The sequence below is a fragment of the Cucurbita pepo genome, chromosome LG02, assembly GCF_002806865.2.
Source record: "Cucurbita pepo subsp. pepo cultivar mu-cu-16 chromosome LG02, ASM280686v2, whole genome shotgun sequence".
NCBI classification, from domain to species: domain Eukaryota; kingdom Viridiplantae; phylum Streptophyta; class Magnoliopsida; order Cucurbitales; family Cucurbitaceae; genus Cucurbita; species Cucurbita pepo.
This window is the reverse complement of record NC_036639.1, coordinates 5,026,957-5,048,511: the sequence shown is the minus strand read 5'-3', so window position 1 is coordinate 5,048,511 and position 21,555 is coordinate 5,026,957. Positions and strand designations below refer to the sequence as shown.

At 37.4% G+C, this 21,555-nt stretch overlaps 4 protein-coding genes across 4 annotated transcripts; 2 read left to right on the top strand and 2 right to left on the bottom strand.

Annotated features, from left to right (window-relative positions):
- Positions 1-10: 10 nt before the first annotated feature.
- LOC111787619 lies at positions 11-2,307 on the top strand. Its single transcript, XM_023667636.1, has 3 exons — positions 11-393; positions 725-883; positions 1,852-2,307. The coding sequence occupies exons 1-3, from the start codon at positions 115-117 to the stop codon at positions 1,957-1,959; spliced, it is 546 nt and encodes a 181-aa protein (XP_023523404.1). The 5' UTR covers positions 11-114; the 3' UTR covers positions 1,960-2,307.
- Positions 2,308-4,034: 1,727 nt separating this feature from the next.
- LOC111788978 (GDSL esterase/lipase At4g26790-like) lies at positions 4,035-6,902 on the top strand. Its single transcript, XM_023669586.1, has 3 exons — positions 4,035-4,506; positions 4,941-5,436; positions 6,676-6,902. The coding sequence occupies exons 1-3, from the start codon at positions 4,135-4,137 to the stop codon at positions 6,873-6,875; spliced, it is 1,068 nt and encodes a 355-aa protein (XP_023525354.1). The 5' UTR covers positions 4,035-4,134; the 3' UTR covers positions 6,876-6,902.
- Positions 6,903-8,184: 1,282 nt separating this feature from the next.
- LOC111787544 lies at positions 8,185-10,688 on the bottom strand. The gene is made up of 4 exons (XM_023667542.1): positions 9,942-10,688; positions 8,981-9,427; positions 8,561-8,888; positions 8,185-8,463 (listed from the first exon to the last, which is right to left on the bottom strand). The coding sequence occupies exons 1-4, from the start codon at positions 10,347-10,349 to the stop codon at positions 8,327-8,329; spliced, it is 1,320 nt and encodes a 439-aa protein (XP_023523310.1). The 5' UTR covers positions 10,350-10,688; the 3' UTR covers positions 8,185-8,326.
- A 6,722-nt stretch (positions 10,689-17,410) lies between these two features.
- Positions 17,411-20,390, bottom strand: LOC111788707 (GDP-L-galactose phosphorylase 1-like). Its single transcript, XM_023669157.1, has 7 exons — positions 19,550-20,390; positions 19,199-19,323; positions 19,059-19,118; positions 18,709-18,954; positions 18,435-18,620; positions 18,096-18,344; positions 17,411-18,007 (listed from the first exon to the last, which is right to left on the bottom strand). The coding sequence occupies exons 1-7, from the start codon at positions 19,665-19,667 to the stop codon at positions 17,654-17,656; spliced, it is 1,338 nt and encodes a 445-aa protein (XP_023524925.1). The 5' UTR covers positions 19,668-20,390; the 3' UTR covers positions 17,411-17,653.
- Positions 20,391-21,555: the final 1,165 nt, after the last annotated feature.

Here is a 21,555-nt window from a genome sequence, read left to right as displayed (position 1 = left end):
AATTCGGCGGTGGTTGTGTAGTTTAATTGGGAGTACAAAGATTCACCGACGCGGCGACTACGGTGTCAGCGCTGAAGATCACAGCCGAAACAAATCTTTGGGGCTTCAATTTCAATGGAGGGAATTGGATCCAGATTGGGCCGAGTCTCCTCCCGCTACGGTCCGGCCGCTACTGTCTTCAACGGCCCCGTCCGGAAGTGGAAGAAGAAGTGGGTCTTGGCTTCTTCCTCCTCCTCCGGTGTTGCTAATCAGTCCTCTTCTCACTCCCAATCCAATGCTCAGAAGCTTCTTCTCTGCCGCTGGACTCCGATTCCTCCGCCAACTTCCTCGGAAGATGACGGAGCCGCCGCGCCGCCCGATGAGCCGCCCAGACGGAAGTTCCGTTACACTCCTGTAAGTCTGAACAACTATCCGAATTCTTAAGTGAGTTTGCGATTGCGTTTGCGGTTGTTGAATGTGAATTGGTTTTGACCTAGGGGTGTCGCTGATTTCTGAGGGAAATTAAGTGAGGGTTTTTTGAAGTTCTTAATCAATCTCGTATGTTGTTGATTTTTTAAGAACGATGCAATTCTCGGAACTAGTTTGTAAGAGTAATTTTGATTTCTAGTTACTGAGTAAAGCATTCTCTTCGTTTTTTGAAGTTCTTTACATTGTTGCCTGTTCTTCTAGATTAGAATTTAAGTACGAGCAAATAATTTAGCTGTGTTTTGGTTGTGATGTGCAGATTGCTGTGCTGGAGGAACAGAGAAATGCAGAATTGAGAAATGTTAAAGATGAAATTAGAACAAAAGAAATGGATCAGTCTGCAGCAAAGACGGCTACTGTGAGCAATGAGGCTCAGGGAGAGCTAAATGTCAATGAGATTTTCAAGGAAGAATCTCAGGTAACTGACTGATTTCACCTTGGTTTGTTTATTGTTTTCTTGTTCTTGTTCTTGCTCTCTGTCAATGGCTGCCTTCTTGGTGATTTCTGATATTGATTGTTGTTCAGTGTTTGGCTGGATTGACTTATTAGATGTCTAGATTTTTTCAACAATTTACTATTCCTTACACATGATTGGAAGATATAGTTCACATAGTAATTGACCAGGCACAAGTATAACATGGCGTTGAGGAATCTTTTATGTTAATTGAAATGGTTACATGCTCATGTTGTTTATCAACAAACAATTAAGAACATGTAACTAGGTGTTTCTTTTTTGACTTCTCGAGTTTGTAACGGTGAAATCTCATATTCAAGGCAAATGCAGGATGGTCAAATAGTATGATGAGAATAGCTTAGCGCATGGACGATCAAATAGTTGTCTGATGAGAATAGTTGAGCGCATGGACGGTCAAATAGTTGTCTGATGAGAATACTTAGAGCGCATGGACGGTCAAATAGTTGTCTGATGAGAATATTTAGAGCGCATGGACGGTCAAATAGTTGTTTGATGAGAATAGTTAGAGCGCATGGACGGTCAAATAGTTGTCTGATGAGAATAGTTGTGGTGCGCTCAAGCTAGCTCAGATACTCACAAATATACCGAAAGAGAGAAAAAACTCGTATTCAAGGGTCGGTGAAACATGGGTTGGTTGATTGGCACCAACTACATGGAAATATTGTAGGAGAGAAGAATTTTTTGTTACAGAACCAGATTTCTCTTTTTCATTCTGATCTCAGGGAACCTTGAGCAATGAATACCTGGTAGAATCGAAGCTATTCTTTACATACCACCATGGCAGACTCTAGGGATAACTTATCAATTCACATACTCATGAACTATGACATAGTTTTCCAGATTAGCATAATCATAGAAAAGTTGTAGATCCTTCTCAAGAACTTGATGAACCGGACACATTCTCTTCGCAGGAAAAGGGCAAGATTCTAAACAGCCTGCATGATGTAGGCAAGAACAATTTAGATTTGGCGTTGTGCTTGAACGGTCAGAACCAAGATTCTGCTGGTAAGAGCTCTTAGTATCTGCGAACAAGACCGAGCTCGAGCTGGCTTTGTCGTATGGGAATGGTATAGCAGAAATTAGTCTGTAATGTGATAGTATCTCATCCAATGGTTAACTTGGAAGCACATTATATTGTAGTTAGTGTTTGTATATGATTTAGGGCTAATGGGGGATGGATCAGTATATAATCTGGAAGAACCTTTTGGGAGTTTGTTTGTGGAAAGTGTATTTATTCTTCCTGAATAATGTGCAATCAGAATGCTGTAGGAAGAACAAATTGTGTTCTTTTTGTTCTTCGTTCTGTTGTTTAGAAACATAAACTTGAGCTCCATAGCAGTATTATGTCTTCAGACATCATTTGTCGAGTTGTTTTCCAATGCTCGAGTCACACCGACCGACTTCGGTTGGCCGAAGAACTCGTATAGCATTATACTTAAGACTGTCATAGAGAACATGAGAAAATCTTATCATCTCAACAACCAATGCAGTGTCTGTACCATACCAAACTGTTATACTGTACTAGTTTAGAAGCAGTATTTGCTAATGTATTAGTCAAAGTTACAAGATCGGTTAGAGTCGGGCAAGTACGAGAAGCTTTCTTTGTCCCCGTTCCTGTTACTAATTTCAATCTCCATCCCCACAAAATTTCTCACTTATTTTTGTGTGGATCTGGTCGAGAAATCCGTTTGGGGAAGTTCTCTCTATTTTTGTTTAATTTTATTCTCAACCACAATAACCATTCTTTCAACCGTTTTTTTTTTTTCCTGTCTAGATGTATAATTTTAAACTTTAACTTATAAAGAAATTCTAAACATAATATTACTATGCCGCAGATGAGATTCTACCCAAGAATTTGTTCACGTTGATTGAGTCTCTATTACCTATCCATGACTTTAAAACCATATTGAGTCATCTCCGTAGCTTTAAGATTTCAATTGCTCCATGCTTTAACAGTAGTATGTTGTCGCACCCCACCAAAGTTGCCGTTACTTGCTTGTTGATGAGAGGTAGAAGGAAAAGGTTCGGGATGAATTTAGGGACCTTTAGTCTTTTGATTCAAGTAGGAATCTCGAGAGAGCGAAGCATACCTTTTCCCTCATAGTCACGAGTATGTTGATAGTCAAATTATTCAATTTGAGAAATCAAGTCAAAACAAATAATCTTACTCATAAATATTTTTAGAGAAAACACAGATTTCATGATTGAAATTGAAATGCACGTAGCCCAGAGGCGCGTGGGGGAAGAAGGTTTACCTAGCGTAGGGATGCCGACAACATACATCATACATGCCAAGCAAAACGTGAATGCTTGAATACATCCAACGCGCATTTTTCGCGCGTGAAGCAACGTTGCAAAACAACAGCCAAGAAAGGACATTTTTTAATTATTAGGTTTGTTGAAGAGCAAATGTTATCTCATACCTCAAACAAAAATAATTAAATAAAAACATTAATTTTGAAATACGATTTCTTCCCTTATTTACAAATAATTCTTATTATTTTTATTTCAAATTTTGCATTCCAAAGTCGAAAATTTAGAGACCCAAATAGACCTTTTGAAAGTAAAAGAACGACCAAATTGGATGTTTTTTAAGTAACAAAAGTCAAAACCAACGTGAGTCGAACCAAAATAGACATTTTAAAACATACCCTAATCACAATATAGACCTATACTAACACGAGTCGAGCTAAAATTAATATTTTGAAACATACCCTGATCATAATATAAACTCTATACCAACCTGAGTCAAATCAAAATAGACATTTTGAAATGTACCTTGATTACAATATAGACCATACACCGACAGAGTCGAATTAAAATAGACATTTTGAAATGTATCTAATCGCAATATAGACCCTATACCGACACGAGTCGAACCAAAACAGATATTTTGAAACGTACCTTGATCACAATATAGACCCTATATCGACACGAGTCGAACCAAAACAGATATTTTGAAACGTACCTTGATCACAATACAGACCCTATACCAACACGAGCCAAACCAAAACAGATATTTTGAAACGTACCCTGATCACAATACAGACCCTATACCAACACGAGCCAAACCAAAACAGACATTCCGAAACGTACCCTGATGACAATATAGACACTACACCCGAAATCCAAATCTAAAATACACTTTAAAAAGCCTCCATTTGAAGCAACCCAAGAGATCAAAGCAAAAATTAATGGAAAAAACAGGCTCCTCCTTCATCTTCCTAGCGTTCTTCCTCCTTCAAACACTGACCAAACATGAAGCCACCAAAGTTCCAGCCATCATAGTATTCGGAGATTCCTCTGTAGATTCCGGCAACAACAACCACATCTCCACCGTTCTTAAGAGCAATTTTCCTCCTTATGGCCGTGATTTCGACGGCGGAAAGCCCACCGGAAGATTCTCCAACGGCAAGATCGTTACAGACTTCATCTCTCAAGCTTTTGGAATCAAAGCTACCATCCCAGCCTACTTGGATCCAAGCTTTAATATCACTGATTTCGTCACCGGGGTTTGCTTCGCTTCCGCCGGAACCGGCTATGATAACGCCACTTCTGATATATTTGTAAGTTGATTCTCGTTCTTTCAGAGATGTTCGTGGGTTGAATTGAGTCGGGTTGAGACATTTTTTAGAATCAACCTAATTGTTGAGGTTTTTTCAATTTAAACATCTCATGAATCAACCTAATACCTAAAATTTTCATTTATTTGAACTGAACTAAATCCAAATACATTCGTAACCCGACTCAAACGGGATTGAATTGATCAAATTTTTCGACCTATTGAACTTTTTGAACACTGGGCTAAGGCTCGATATCGAGCCCGATAACTATTTATAGCAAAAGATGATAGGGAGCCTGATCATCTGGTCAATATTACTCCTTGCATTTTCTCTCTCATATGTCTATGTTCATTTGTCTGTCTCCTATTTCTTTGTGTTCATCTAGATCGAGTGTGTGCATTGTTGTACGATCCTAACACTTGATTCTTCTTGTACAGTCGGTGATCCCTCTATGGAAGCAACTCGAGTACTACAAAGAATACCAAACCAAACTCCGAGACTATCTTGGTGCTTCAAAGGGCAACGCCACCATAGCTAAATCTCTCTATCTCATCAGCTTAGGCACCAATGACTTCCTCGAAAACTACTTCCTTCTTCCTCGGCGATCGTCCAAGTTTTCCGTGGAAGAGTACCAGAGTTTTCTAGTGCGAACGGCTGCGGAGTTTGTGCGGAAGCTATACAAGCTCGGGGCGAGGAAGATGTCGATCGGGGGGCTCCCGCCGATGGGGTGTCTTCCATTGGAGAGGACCTCTAGCGTGGTTTTTGGAGGTGGTGGTGAGTGTGTTGAGAAGTACAATGGAATTGCAAAGGATTTCAATGGGAAGTTGATGGGGTTGGTGGAGATGTTGGAGAAGGAATTGGGTGGGATTCGGATTGTGCTTTCGAATCCATTTGATGTTCTTTCCGACATGATTGATCATCCTAGCTACTATGGTGAGTGTGTTCTTCAAATTCTGTTTGTGGTTTGGTTTTTTTTCGAAACAAATGATACGATATGATTGACGGTTTTGTTAGGTTAGTGGGACGAGAGCAACTAAAACTAGGCGTGTTCAAAAAATTCTATGACTCGAAAAACTCGATCAAAGAATGGGATGGGTTATCAACATATTTGGATTGAGTTAGTGTAACAGTCTGAGCCCATCGCTAGCAGATATTGTTCTCTTTGGACTTTCTCTTTCGAGCTTCCGCTCAAGGTTTTTAGAACGCGTTTACTAGAGAGAGGTTTTCATACTCTTACGAAGAATGCTTCGTTTTTTCTCCTCAACTGTTGTGGGACCCCCTAATCCACCCCTTTCGGGGCTCAGCGTTCTTGCTGGCACACCACCTCGTGTCTACCCCCCTTTGAGCTTCAACTTCCTCGTTGGCACATTGCCCGGTATCTAACTCTAATACCAACTTGTAACGGCTCAAGCCTACCATTATCAAATATGGTTCTCTTTGGGCTTTTCCTTTTGGGCTTCCCCTCAAGGTTTTTTAAAACGTGTCTACTAGAGAGAGGTTTTCATACCCTTATAAAAAATGCTTCATTTTCCTCCCTAACTGATTTGGGACCCCCTAATCCACCCCTTTCGAGCCCAGCGTTCTTGCTGGCATACCACCTCGTGGCTCGTGTCCACCCCCCCTTTGAGACTCAGCCTTCTCGTAGGCATATTGCCCGGTGTCTGGCTCTAATACCAACTTGTAACGGCTCAAGTCCACCGTTAGCAAATATTATCTTCTTTGGACTTCCCCTCAAGGTTTTTAAAACACGTCTGGTAGAGAGAGGTTTCCATACTCTTATAAAAAAATATTTTGTTCTCCTATCACACCACCTCGTGTCCACCCCCCTTCGGGGCTCGGTCTGGCTCTGATACCAATCTGTAACGGCTCAAACCCACCACTAAGCAGATATTGTCCTCTATGGATTTTCTCTCTCAATGTTTTTAAAACACGTCTACTAGATAGAGGTTTCCACACCCTTATAAAGAATTATTCGTTCTCCTCCCTAACCAACGTGAGATCTCACACAACCCTAACTAAAACAGATAGTTTTTCCTCGAGACAGTCACAATGTAACTAGGCCCGAGGTAAAGGTTTAAAAAATCGGAATATCTCGATAACGGTAGCCCTTTTTCTCTCGGTTTTTCATCTGTTTTTATGGAACTTTTGGACCCTTTTTGTTTGTGATGACAGGGTTTAGAAACTCAGCAAAAGCATGCTGTGGAACAGGCAGGTTTGAGATGGGATTCATGTGCTCAAGATTGAGTCCATTTACATGTGATGATGCCAACAAGTACGTGTTTTGGGATGCCTTTCATCCCACACAAAAGGCTCATTCCATTATGGCAAATCATATTGTTAAAACTTATCTATCAATCTTTCTTTCAACATAAAAACTTTAATAAATAAATAAATAAATAAATCCCTTTTCGTTTCACTTTTTTTATTTACGAGTTTACATAAACTATACGATTCGTGTTAAAATAGTAGTAAAATTTACGGGATTGTGCATGTTTGATGTTAATAGTTACATCGGGCTGATCGCTTGAGTCTATAGGCAGTTCCTCTCAAGGTCGGTCTCGTCTAATCGAAGTCAACTGACTCATGTAGAATATAGGGTGAGCTTTCACCGAACTGATCACTTGAATCTATATGTTGCCTCTCCTATCCGTTTCTCTACGATATGATTTTTTTTTCCTTCTGGTTGGATCAAACTTTGAGCAAGTTAGATTGGACTTTTGGAGTTATTTTCAAATTTGAAATTTCAAGTGGGTCGAGTTAGCTTCCTTAATGAACTGAATAAGGTTCATTGCCCAAACCAACCCAACTCTTTTTCTGGGTTGGATCGGATTGAATGGCTGGAACGGTTGATTTTTTTCTTAATTATTTTAAAAACTCGTATTTATCCATGTTACATAAATATCTAAAATCTCATATCAAACATTCGTAAGTTACAACACATCACCAATATTTGTTACAATTGTCAAGTGGTCTTTTCCAGAAGTATATGAGTTAGGTCGAAATTATTTTTACCAACCTAAAATTTTCAAACGGGTCGAGTTAAACTGACAAAAAGAAACTCAACCGGTAAACAAATCACCCTGAACTATTCGGTTTGTCGAGTCATTTAAGCACCCCTACCGCTAATGTCTGGCTAAAAAAACTTCCAATTTTTGCTCACTCGATAAAATATTTTGAATTTTATTCAATTAATTTTTATCATAAAAGTGCTAATAAATTTTGAAATTCTATGATTATTTTGATTTTTTTTAGGTCTCATTAGACCCTTAACTGAATTGCTAAACCTGAGTTAAGTTAAGCATGCGTGAGTGTGGTCACTTTATGGGTTTATGTTGGAACTCCTTTTTTACTATTTCTAATATGATATAATATAATAAAATACTTACAATAAAATAAAATAAAAATTTGTTAAAAGATAATTATAACTTGACTTTCAAGATTATTTAACGTATAAGTAATTATACACTTATAAACTAAGTCTAACCAAATTAATTCACCTAATTATTTCACAAGATTATTATTTCATTGTGGGTAAAAGTAAAGAAAAGAGGAAATTGCAAAAAAAAAATTAAAAAAAAAAAACAAAAAAACACTAAAATTTTCTATTATTTAACAGAAAATAAACTAGAAAATTAAAAAAAAAATACAAAGTAAAATGTAAATTATAAGAAAACAATAGGTGGGAGGGGAGAAGGGAACACTAATTAAACAAAGATCGAAGAATACAGCACACAAATACAAGGCAGTGGGAAGTGGGAATTAATTAATTAATTAATTAATTACGATGATAATAATAATAATAATAAAAAGTTGAATTTGGGGTTTAAGAAAAACCGATGGTTTTGCCAAGCAGCCAAAGAACCAAGGATAACTCTATTCCAAAGATGGTGTGGAGTGTAGTCCTATCCAGGGTAAACCCGTATATGGTTATCCCAGCTCTGTTGTTCTCGAAGTACGTCACTGCATATTCACCAACCAAACCAAACCAAACCAAACCCATTAATCTATACTTAATTTCTACTTAATTTTCGATTTAGATTAGGAATTTTGGGATTACCTAAGGCCTGTCTCTTTTGGAATGAGATGGTGCTGTACGCGTAGGCTGGGATCAACTTGGTGTTGTCCAGTTCATCTTCTTCGTCGCAACCTTCCTCCCCCTCTGATTCCTCATCGCCGCGCGGTGTCACCGGAAACATAAGGTTTCCGTCGGCGGAAGCGGCGGCGGCAGCCATGGGGGTCTCCCCGTCTGTCACGTCGAAAGAATCCAACGTCGCACATACGTGCCACTTGGCAGCAAGCGCCGTCACTGACTGCGCTTTGTGGGTGATTTTTGTGGCGCTCCGTAGTAGTATCATCAGACTTGTCAGTAGCGTCATCGAGCATAACTGCACCCATTTTCATACTTATTTTTAATTCAATCTAAAATTAATTGCAATCAAACAGATATTCTCCAATTTCGGGGTTTGATTTCACGTACCGCAAGTTCGCCGGCGATGTAGATGTTGAGGGAGGAGGACTTGGTAGTCATGAGTAGAGAAGTGAACTGGCTGCCGGTGACGAGGATCAACGACCACAATATGAAGGCGCGGTACCGGTGGCTGATGATTCTCAAGTGCCGTCTGATTCTCAAATGCTCGGAAAGGACCGACCCCACGTCGGAGTCTACCTGGAACACGGTGGCGAAGTCCTGCAGCCGTAGGATCTGGAGGTCGCAGATCAGACGGAAGAGGATGCACACTAGGAAGATCACTGTGGTTCTGTACAGCCACGACAGCAGCTCCATGGAGCACGCTACTGCGTCGCTCACTATAACGTTCCCCAGGAATGGGATTTGCGACGCGCCTGACGCGTACCACCAGATTTTGTACGCGCTCTCCGCTGCGAAGCATGGGACCACAAATGCTGATAGTACTCTCAGTGATCTCTGCAATAAATAAATAAAAATAAAAATAAATTAAATTAAATTAAATTAAATCGTCCTTTTCGTTTTCTTTTTGTTTAAAGTTAATTTCTAAGCATTATTTGTCCCTAAAAATAATTTTTTAAATTGTTCTTTTATTAAAAAAANTTTGAAAAAATAAAACAAATTCGGAGAAGTTCATATTAAAATGAGTCTAAACGCTGAATGAGTTCTTACCATAAACAGAAAAATACCGCAATCAAAGGCAAAAAATTCCAAAGAAGTTGACAGGCAATTGAATGGACAGAAAACCGAATTAAACCAGCAGATTTGTCCAAAAGCCAGATATTAATCCCTAAATCTTTCACAAATTCAAGCTCTCTTTTAACTTCCATGGAAATTTCTCTAACGATTTACCTTGAATTCAAAATTCAAGAACAAAAACGATTGAACAATCAAGGAATCAGAATCCAGATCCAATCAGTGGAATGCGAAGAAAGAGATAGATAGATGAATTTCGAGTTGGAATACAACTTACATTGAACTTGTTGGTGTATCCTCTTCTCACAGTTTCGCTTTCATCGCAGAGCCTATCGAAGAACAAGAATCTCCTAAGTCCGTACCTCCTGATGAAATTCGAAAGGCAGAGGAAGGAAACCGTCGCCACACTGCTAAGCGACAATTGAACGACGCGATCGAACGGCCTGGCGTGATGGCTATCACAGGAAGAACAGGCGAGATGGAAATGCGACATCGCTGGAACGACGATAGCGAAGAGGAAGAACACCGACCACGACAATCCAGCGCTCCAAATGTCCGATTGATCCACGCACATCCATCGCAAATACGATCTGAAGCTATGCAATTCGTCCTGAGCGTGAGAGGCTGAGCGATTGAACACCTTCGCCTTTCTGCTAATCAACGCCTCTCTGCTGGTGTCGCCCATGGCGATTGCGAGCGAAACTCAGGATTGTTGATTGTTCCTCCCTCCTCTTCTTGATTTCTTCGCTTTTTGTACAAATTGATAGGGACGAACAGGATTCCGATTGTGGATTGCTTGATTGAAGATGATGATAAGGAAATTGGAATTTCTTTCACTTCACCTTTTATAGGTTTGATTTGTTGAAGGTTGAACGAGAAGGGATTTGCAGAGAAGAACGAAAAAACTTCGCAACAATTGGGTTTAGGGGTTTTTTATTTTTATTTTATTTTTATTTTATTTTTATTTTCATTTTCATTTTTATTTTCTTAAAAGATACAAATGGAGGAGCGTATGTGGACAACATAAACAAGTGAAGAATCACAGCCAAGAAAATGACACGTGGCGATGCTTAATTCATTGCTTTTATTTATTTATTTATTTATTTATATTTATTAAAATTTCATCTTATAACCTAATCAAATTAATAACTTATTATTAAATTTATGCTCGATTTATGGTTATGTGTCGAATCTATTACGCAGGATTAAAAAAAAAACATTTTAAATAATTCATCCACTCATAGCTAGCTAATATATTCTCGTCTGTCACATCTTGTCAAAAGAATTTTTTAAATTTAACCTTTTTATATATATAAAAATGTTATTTAAAATATAATATGCTCGGGCGATCTCTTGAAAATTTTCCTAAATCTTAATCAAAATTTTGGGCCTGGAACGTTAATATAATTATTTATTTATTTATTTATTTATTTATATGAGATTAAATATTTGAGTCGAGAGGATTAGAATAACATGATATGATATAATATAATGTGACATAATTGGGAGAGTAATTTTTTAAAGCTTGGACTTCCACATGGGCATGTTTGGTTTATATAAGAGAATTTCAAGTTAAACAAGCAATAATATTAAATTATATAATGATAGACAGTTGGCATAGATAACCAATTAAAATACACCACGTGGGATGCCTGAGATCGACCGATCCAGCGACAGGGGCTTGTTTGATGGTCAATGAACAGTTTTGTTGACTTTTACTGATAACGTGGGTGATTTTTATTGGTTCCGTTCTCTCTTTTGTCTTTTTATGGTTTTTTTTAATAATTATGAAGTAATTAAATTACAATTTTTTATTAAATCTACACGCTTTAACATGATGGAGTTAGTATTTCTCGCTTATGAACCCATGATCATTCCCTAAATTAGCCGATGTGGGACTTTCATCATCCAACAAACATAATTCCGGTTGGGTCGTGTTAGTTTTTTTCTTGGGTTGTGTTGAACTATTCAAAAATCGAAAATTCGAGTTTGTTCACCGGTTGACATTTTTTAGTCATGTTAACCTAACCCACTCGAAAATAGGGTTATAACACAACTCAACCCAACTCAACCCAACCAGACCCTACTTGCTTTACCAGATTTTACTTAATAACGTAAAATAAATAAAGTTTTTATAAATGATTAAAAAAAAACACCCCGACAACCCTACCCAACTCAAAAATAGACGGTTAGTTTGAGTTGAGTTGTGAAATCTATTCAGGTTGTTGAAATTTCACGTTCGTACAAAAGATTTCCTTAACTCAATCCAACTTAACCCGTGTACACGCAGTATAAAATATTGTTTAGGAGAATAATAAAAGAAAATTTGTAAAAAAAAAGAAAAAGGAATAATGAAAAGATAATACAATAATGTAAAAATATATCTTATATTATACAATTCCCTCCCTTTATTGATGGGATTAATTGGGAATAAATAATAATAATGTAATAATATAATAATAATTGTAATTAAGAGACATAATTAATAGACTAAGATAGCTTCACATACACTCCAACACAAACATCCTTGTTTAGTTGTCTGGTTTAAGGTTAAATATGAAAATAATTTAAGTTTAAATATTTTAAAATATATATTTTAATTTAAAAATGGTTTATAGGATTCATTTTCAAAAATAAAAAACCAAAAATTCCGATCGTGAACGAATATTGCTTAAATTTTTCATTTTGAATGTTACGCGTTTTACACATTTTTGGCCTATTCGACGGTTTTATATTTTGTTTATATGTGTTATTATATCATATATTGTTCAACTACGAAGACCAAAAGAGATAACTTACTAACCTCGGACATTCATTTTGAGTTGTGCTTGTAGTCTGATACTTTCACTACAAAGTGTTTGGGAGCTGGAACGAAGGTAGAAGTGACAACTCGCTTTTTGTTCCTATGTGTTTTATGTCACGGTCGTACAGTTTCAACTGTGCGACGTCATGATCTTGACATGCTCATTAGGGGTGTACATTCAACCCAACAACCCGACAACTCGGACCAACCTAACCCAAACTATAAGGGTTGGGTTCGATTGGATTAGTATTTCGGGTAGGATTGGGTTCATTTTTCTGAACCCGAATTGAATCGGTTCGGTTTCGGGTTCGTGGGACAAACTCTCGGGTTGACCCGAGCGACCCAATCCAAATAAATATATAAAATATATTAAAAATCTTACAGTATTAATGAGTTTGCCAGAGTAATACTTTGGCCGGTCTAGTGAGACCCACGCCCGGGTTTGATTTTTTTAATTTCTAATAATTTAGAACTACGATTAAAATATATATATATATATATATATATATATATATATATATATATTAAATATCTGTATTTAGTTGTCTTTAATTTTATGACAATGTTGAACTATGTTAATTAAAAAAAAATAGATGGTTGGGTTGGACTGGGTTGTGAAAAGTTTTGGGTTGGGTTGGGTTACTAATCCAACCAACCCGAACTTTTAAGTTGGGTCAAAAAAAATCCCTTAACCCAACCCAACCTGGACCATGTACACCCCTCATGCTCATGACAAACTTTAAGAGGAACTCGAGCCCTATGAACATTTTTCGCCCAACTATATGACTTTGCCGAAACTAATTAATTTAGTCTTATTTAAAAAGCTTTCTCTTTTTAATTTCTTGGTATAGAGATAATCGACATCTACAACAAATCTGACTTGTATACCCGACAATCTTTTCCGAACAAATAAACTTATAATAAAACCTAAGATGATATACTCCCGTTAAACAAAGAGCCACTCCGCCGGTCCACCACCGGCCGAGCAGCGATCCTTCGATGAATACAATGGCTTCCACCGTCCCTTCGGTTCGGCTAACCATATCCACACATACCATACACACAACGAACACGAAAACGACATTTATTCCCACATCTCCCACAATTAAACCGGCTAATATTTACATCAACACACAAACCTCTACAACATCGTCGCGGAAACGAGCAAACCTTACCACAAAACCCGCAGTTTTCGACGTCGGACCGAACATCAACACATCGATGTTTACAACACCTCATGATCTTCTTTCTCTTCCATCCATCATTTTGATTCTTCCAACAGAAGTGTTGTTTTCGGGAGCAATTATGGTTTTGAAAAAACTCGATATCGGCGTCGTGGTGGGTGTAATCGTGGAGCTTGTTGTTTAGCCACGGGGACGAGGGTAAGGGTTCGGGTTCGGGTTCGGGTTCGGCTTGGATGAGGAAGAAGAGGGAGAGGAGAAGGGAAATATGAGCTAAGGTTGAGAGAGGCATTAATGGAGGGTTTTAGAAGAAAGAAAGGGTGTTTTTTCATGTTTTGGTTGAACAAAAATCAGTGTTTTTTATACTTTTCTTATTACATCAGTTACGCCATTGCTTCACCTTCAAGTAATTAAACTCTTGGGAGGGAAATTAGGAGATGAGAAGGAAAAGAAAGATAACTTTTTTTTACTTTTTTTTACTTTTTTACCCCTTTTTTTTTTTCTTTTTTTTTTTTTTAATTGAAAAAGTAAGAAATTAAATTTTATAATTTTAAAAATTCACCGCCCCCTTCAAGACCCAGCGTCCTCGTGCACCCCCGTTAGGGCCCAACGTCCTTGCTAGCACTCGTTCCTCTCTTCAATCGATGTGGGACGCCCGCCAATTCCATGCCCCAACCTTTAACGGGTCCCCAGCATCCTTGTTAGCACTCGTTTCTTTCTTCAATCGATGTGGGACGCCCGCCAAATCCACGCCCCAACCTTTAACGGGGACCTATCGTCCTCGTTCACCTCCTTCAGGGCCCAGCGTCCTTGCTAGCACTCGTTCCTTTCTCCAATCGATGTGGGACCCCCCGCCAAATCCACGCCCCAACCTTTAACCCTTATAAATAGTGTTTCGTTCTCCTCCCCAACCAATGTGAGATATCACAATCCACCTCCCTTCAAGGTCCAGCATCCTTACTGGCACACCGCCTCGTGTCTACCGGGGAACAGCCTCCTCGCTAGCACATAGTCTGGTGTCTACCTCTGATACCATTTGTGACGACTTAGGCCCACCGCTAACAGACATATTGTTCTCTTTGAGCTTTCCCTTTCAAGCTTCCCCTTAAGACTTTAAAGCAACTCTATTAGGAAAAGGTTTTCGCAACCTTACCAAGGATGTTCCGTTCAAATTTTTTATTTAACTGTTTGATAGTACGAAACGAGAGTCAAAAGCGGTATGATGAGGAGAACACGAGAGTTAATAATACCAATAAAAAAAGCGAGGGACAGTGATCTAGATTTTGAAGACGATATATCTTTATACGAGAGCAAACGAATAACGTATCGTTGTGCTCTCGTTAAGCAACGACAACATCAACGAGCGAAAATCGTATGCTCGAGTATACCTTAATATAGTGTACTCGTGTGTTCTTGAAGCTCAAGGCTTTGGCTTTAATAACTTTTGGGCTCAAAAATTAGACTTAGTTTTGTTGGGTTTGGGCCTAACTATTTGGATTTAAATTTTATTAATTTTATCCTTATTTGACCAAATTATTAATAATTATTAGTATTTTTAAACGGTTCACAGTGTAAAGTTGGTAATAACAATTCACCATATGAATCACTTAAATCAGAGCTAAAACGAAAAAGTTACAGCCGAAACAAGATGAAATAAAAAAAATATCTGACGTGACACAAAAAAAAATATAATATATATATATATATATTATTTGAATTAAAAAATTACTCACATTATTATTTTAATATTGTATTACTATATTTATAATAAAGAATCGAAAAAATTCTTTATTCAAATTTCGGGGAGGTAGTTAAGAAATTGAATAAGTCGAATTTGACCGAAGTAATATTATATTCGGTAACTCTTTACTGTTTTATTTCAAAATTATTATTGAAATAAATAATTTATTGCACCTTTTTTCAAAATTGTTTATGATTTTGAATTGAATTATTTTTTATATACCGATATTAATTATCGTTTTTAATTATTTCTTAAAAAAAAATTAAACCTACTTAAATAATTTAAATGGGCTGTGTAGAGGAGGTAGGATGGGTAGTTGGACAGATCTAGTATGGATCGTACATGGACAGTAGTTAGAGTCGGTGGCTCTCTTAGGGCTTCTTTCAAAAGGGCTTCCGCTTTAGGGGTGAATGTCTCGGTGGAAGATATTATTTCTTGAAAATGAGGTTTATTTGTTTTCACGTAAGTACGTAACTCAACTAGAAATTTTGTTAGCAGTTCAATTTCGAGTATAAATAGTCATTATCTGTAGATAATTGAGGCATATCTTTTTAATGTTTTTTTATTTAAATTTCGAGGTGGGTTTCTATAATATTGTATTAAGCTCCATAAAGAACCCGTAAATATATTTTTAAAAGAAATTTGACCGTAAATATATATTAATAATATATTATATTTATATTTGATCGATTAATTTGACCCGTTAATTCATATTCGTTTTAAAATCTACGGCCCACTTTATTTTAATTTAAAATAAGCCTTATTTCAACATTTAATTCGTTTATTATTATTATTATTTATTTATTTATTGAGGTTGAGGGTCAAATTCATGTTCCGAGGATGAGAGAGAAAAGAAAGCGTCGATTTGACCACAAAAATTCTCCCTTTTTATTACGTCATCACTTAAAGGCGGCGGCGGCGGCGGCGGCGGCGACGGCTGGATTAATTTAATAAACTTCTACAAATTGTTTTCTAATTAATAGTTAAATATATCTTTTAATATCTTTTAAAATACTAACAAAGTGACGTAGAGGTTATTCGTTTTAAATAAATATTTTTTATTTTTAATATAATTTCAAACATTTTAACCAATCTTATAAAACATATAATAAATTCAAATTTTAACGTTTAAAAAATACTTTCGAGTTTCATTAGGACCCGAAATCTCTTTCCACTTTTTCTCGGGTTCCATTTAAAGGCCTCTCCCGTGTCCTATTCGAGGGTCCCGTCTCTCTCCCGTTCCCCATTTCATAGGAGGCCCCACATTTGCATGCTAAAAGGACATTTAAAAGAAAAAATGTTTTTTACTTCACTAGAAAATACTACACTACAAAATAAAAAATTAACCCGATTCATTTAACTTAAATGAAAACTGCCAAATTTCAAATTGACGTTCATTTAACTTAGATGAAAGTGAATTAAATCAGTTCATTTAACTCAGATGAAAGTGCCAAATTTCAAATTAAGCCAAATTCCAAATTAATTCAGTTCATTTAACTTAGATGAAAGTGTCAAATTCTAGAAATGAAATTACGTCATGCCTTAGGTCATACTTTGATTGAATAGTCATTTTCGTCGTGCTTTAATTGAATAGTCATTTTCGCTTTGGATTTTAACATTATGAAGTTACTTTGTGACCTTCCATTCCATTCCATTACAGGTAAGATTGATAGAGATATCAAAAGAATATGGCAAAGATATCAAAGGGATATACCAATTTCTCTGCTAGTTCAACGTCTTTTGAATCTTGTCTTAAGCATCAAGTAGTTGATCATAATAGAGAAGCATCAAGTAGTTGATCATAATAGAGATTGACATTCGAGAGCTAGGAGCCCTGTCAGGACAAAACTTCCCTTTTCACGGTAGGGGAAGGTAAAGCAGAGCGACACAGCAACACCTTTAAAGAGGTTAACCTTTAAAGAGGTTAATTTTATCAAAACTGTTAGATCCGCTCGAGATGTGTCTATTCGAATGAAGATTCCGGTTTTCATACACTACTATGAGCTCGTCTTAGAATTTATAAGAATCAAAAGTGAAGCTTTGTAGAAACTATTATTTCACTTGATGTACCAAACATGCATATATGAAATACAACAAATGTCCTATTAAAGCTATAGGAACAGCCAAGCTTCCAACCAAAGACCACAGAGTTATTATTCATAGCACCACTTCTACTACTCAAACACATAGTTTCCACCATCATACACAGTTATACTTCTTATTCATCACTATCAAACCACCCTTGCAGACTAGTCACTGCATTGCTAAACTAAGCATTCCTGCGTACCGGTCACCGGGAGTCGAGGGGAGGCGTTTTTGGCTTCCACTTTCTTGACGCAAGCATCACTTTCCTCCTTTGGGCAACTCGGGCTACCTTCAGCATTTTCGGCATCGCCTGTATTGATGACTTCAAATATGAGCGCACACACTTCTTGAAACCTCTCTTCTGATAGGGATACCTCCGCGAGGAGCCTCCATGCGTTTTCCTCCGACGCCTCTTCATAATCCTCCTTCCTCTTCAATACCATGTGACCGCTTATCTCCCAAACAGCTGGGTTCACTTGGGTTTCGAGGAGCTCTGAGCTCACTTCACCAAGTGCTTGTTTCTCGGCATAACACTGTTCGTTATGATCGGTCAGGTCGGAGTAATAATAAGAATATACATAATCGTAAGAGTAACGATACCATTCGAGAAAATCAGCTTACCTGTGGAAGAAGAAAGATCCGTTGCCCACAATCAGCAATTAAGACATTGAATGGAATGTTGTTTTCTTGAAGGCATATGCAGGCATCAGAAACCGAGTTCGATAGAGCTTGCAAAGAATTTCCGCCCTCGAACACAAGCCCTCTAACCGGATATTTAAGCAGTTCAGAGACCAACACTCCATCTTTCAACGTGATTATTTTCTTCATCGGCGCCTTCTCAATCGGGAAAGGGACCGCCAAGTAATATGCCTGATTCAATATTTTAGTTAATTCACATGTTCTAATGTCATTCAGGTGAACTTTAATTGGTTGTGAAATGCATATTAGAAGGCTAGATACCTGAAAGTGAAGGTGATTGATGGTGGCAAATGCGCCCAAGCTGTTATATCCGAGTCGAAAGTATGTATTCCCCGCCTCCGCTGCCATGTGAACAGCAAGCAAGAAGCTTTCTGGATCGATCCTTTGTGGGAAACACTCAAGAACACGCGGGATCAAAAGAACATGTCCATATTCAATAGGACTGACCTGTTGACATATAATGAAAATGATCTTAAGAAACAAGTATACATAAGAACTTAATCCAAAAACATGAAGAACAGATACAAGTGCATACATTAATGGCAACCACGCTAGGAGAATTTTCGACATCGACCGGGGCATTTGGAATAAACTCTGTATCACCACCATTCTCATTTGGTTCGAACCGAAACAGGACCTCTTCCTGCCCAACCTTTGTGAAGTTGAATTTGCTACCATCAAAGGGCTGGAGAACCTTATCAACTCGAAACTCAGTCGGCCTCTTCTTCAGATGGCGCCCCTCGTTCAACTGAGCAATGAAACCATACTTCCCAGGAATCACCTACAGGAAAATTCCCAAAAGATCCTTAGATTATATCCACATCCCAATTAAAAGATCACGTTCCTCAACAAATCTTGTTTCATAAGCTCATCTAAAACTCGAACCTTCGTTTCGCAAGCAGTGACGTCGTAGCGAAAAAGCCCACGCTGCATCCGATCCTCCCACTACAACAATGGCACACCCTTTATAGATATTGAAACATAAGCATAATTGACAACCAAAGCATGTTCATCAACAAACTGACCTCCCCAAGAAGCAGTGAGTCAAGAAAAGCAACAGGAGGAACACTGTTCTCATATTGGCAGCACAAGCCTTTTGAACAAGCTATCTTGTTAAGCTCCTTGAAAGCATACAATGGAATCTTGGCTCCTAAAACAAGAACAAACGACCCGGATTTTCAACTAAATCATAATAAGCCAAGCACATCATCAAACATGTTGTTCAAGAAGATATTCAAGACTAACAAAACGGCCATAATTACAGCCCCAACACCCACAGAAGGAACAAAATCATTGTAGACTATGAATCAAGAATTCAACAAAGTAAAGCAAGAAGAAAATACCCAAAATCGGTAGCTAGGCATTTTAACAAATACCTTCAATGCAACACTTATTGAGACAGTTCCGGCCGCACCCACCTCTGCGAGAGACTTCCTCGGCCTCGTCCTTTTGGTAATTAGATACCACAGTAGGAACGCGCTTAATACTCAACATATCGACTGCTTCTAATTCAATTCAAATCGAAAAAAAAAATCGCCGCCCCAAGAAAAAAAAAACGCGAACAGAAACTTCCTGGCGTTAAATCTAAAATGGATAGAGCTAAAAAGAATAGGATCCTTAAAAAAGGGTAATACAAGGAAGAGGAGGAGAATTAAAAACCACCGCCGGCGAGAAAAAGAAGATCGGAAGGACTACCCCCTTCAGAAGGCAGAGCACCACGCCCGCCGTGCGGCGAAGGATTGGTAGGAGTTATACAACCCTTTCGTCGTACAGCCCGGACATGAATGAACAGCCGGGAAACTACGTGTATAGCCGTGATGTCTACAACTTGACAAACCCGGGTTTTACCCCCACTGGAAAAATCCCTTGAGAGAAATGGCTTCTAATTTTGGCGATCTTTCTCCTCCGTAGCAAAATCCAAGGCACAAGTTCCTCAAAATCGAAGGTGGGGTGTTGATTTTGATGCAAAATTTGCAGAACCCAGAAGGGGAAACGGAACGGGAAGACGAAGGAGAAAGCGAGAGCGAGAGAGATCGAGAAGCGAAGAAGGGTAAAGGGGTATAACTGTGGGGTTGAAAGTGGGTGAATGGAGAGTGAAAATGGCGGAGATTAGGATTATATAGAGGAAGATAAAGAGAACGGGTCGAGGAGAGGAAATTTGTGTGGTGGAAGAATGGCGGTTGTTGTGGCTATAGTTCAGCCATGAATCTCTACCAAATGCACCATGCCCTCTCCTCATCGACCAATCTAACATTCTGTTCATTACAAAATTAAGCCGGTTTTCCTTTTTCCGTTTCCTTTTTTTTTTTCTTTTTTTTTTTTCAAAAATTACTAAATTATATATATATTATTATTATTATTATTATTTTTATAAGATAAATATGAAATACCGCTCCAAAATGACTTCAATTACCTTACTGGTCGAAAAGGGTCGGAACTATATATATTATATAATTTTTATCCGAAATTCTAATATTACCGTCAATACTTCATAAATATTTTAAAAAAAAAATACTGAGTATAAAGAATGTCGAAATATTAAACAAAAGGTTAAATGGGTATAAATGTTTAATATAATCAAACGTCTGAATCACCGTAACTTTATTTTAAATGACATTAATTTTTTGTTCAAGAATCTTAAATCGATAGTTTTAAAATAAGATAGACGGAAGGAATATTAAAAATATTTTTAAAAAAATATGAAAAGAATTTAATCGAAAATTTAATCTCTATTATATTCGGAGTTTATGTTGGGTGAAATAATTATCAATAAACATTTGTTATAGCAAAATTTTTAAATTATTTATATTATTTTATTATACATTTAATTTAAAATTAAAAATTTCAAGTTGAGATTGATAATTTTTTAATTATTTAAAAATACTATTTATGCATTATTTTAAATTAATAATTACATAAAAATCAAATTTCAAACTTTTCCGGTCAACTGACAAATGTTAAATATTATTAATCTTCGTGATAATTTTAAAACGGATAAGATTGGTAGAGTTGACCTGACAAAATGTCAACTCGCAAACCGACTCATGTTTTTCAATTTAGGAAGGGAATCTCAAAACCATAAATAAGGTAACTGTTTTGTCTTTACGAACAAGAGCAACAAATGTCATTGGCATGCGCTAGCATTATAACTTCACTCGTTTCTGTATTTGATGCGCTAGCATTACAACTTCACTCGTTTTTGTATTTGATTCATCTCCGGGTAGCCCTAGTATTTTCCTGTTTCACTCGTTTCATATTTTCCTGTTGGGCTCGGTTATTAGACTTAAACTTTTGGTTAGAAAGATTCACCGAAGTAGATAGAGACAGAAAAGTCATTCACATCCTGTCTTTGTCTCTTATTTCAATTTATATCTCCGTAATT

Bases quoted from the DNA above. Each gene is read 5' to 3' on its own strand.
- LOC111788707 (XM_023669157.1), bottom strand. From the start codon at position 19,667: ATGTTGAGTATTAAGCGCGTTCCTACTGTGGTATCTAATTACCAAAAG. The intron at 18,621-18,708 runs GTATGCACTTGT...ATATGTCAACAG, and splicing joins CTAGCGTGGTTGCCATTAAT to GTCAGTCCTATTGAATATGG. The intron at 18,008-18,095 runs GTAAGCTGATTT...CATAACGAACAG, and splicing joins GGATCTTTCTTCTTCCACAG to TGTTATGCCGAGAAACAAGC.
- LOC111787544 (XM_023667542.1), bottom strand. From the start codon at position 10,349: ATGGGCGACACCAGCAGAGAGGCGTTGATTAGCAGAAAGGCGAAGGTG. The intron at 9,428-9,941 runs GTAAGTTGTATT...TATTTATTGCAG, and splicing joins GATACACCAACAAGTTCAAT to AGATCACTGAGAGTACTATC. The intron at 8,889-8,980 runs GTACGTGAAATC...AAATGGGTGCAG, and splicing joins ACATCGCCGGCGAACTTGCG to TTATGCTCGATGACGCTACT.
- LOC111787619 (XM_023667636.1), top strand. From the start codon at position 115: ATGGAGGGAATTGGATCCAGATTGGGCCGAGTCTCCTCCCGCTACGGT. The intron at 394-724 runs GTAAGTCTGAAC...TGTGATGTGCAG, and splicing joins GGAAGTTCCGTTACACTCCT to ATTGCTGTGCTGGAGGAACA. The intron at 884-1,851 runs GTAACTGACTGA...TTCTCTTCGCAG, and splicing joins TTTTCAAGGAAGAATCTCAG to GAAAAGGGCAAGATTCTAAA.
- LOC111788978 (XM_023669586.1), top strand. From the start codon at position 4,135: ATGGAAAAAACAGGCTCCTCCTTCATCTTCCTAGCGTTCTTCCTCCTT. The intron at 4,507-4,940 runs GTAAGTTGATTC...CTTCTTGTACAG, and splicing joins ACGCCACTTCTGATATATTT to TCGGTGATCCCTCTATGGAA. The intron at 5,437-6,675 runs GTGAGTGTGTTC...TTGTGATGACAG, and splicing joins TGATCATCCTAGCTACTATG to GGTTTAGAAACTCAGCAAAA.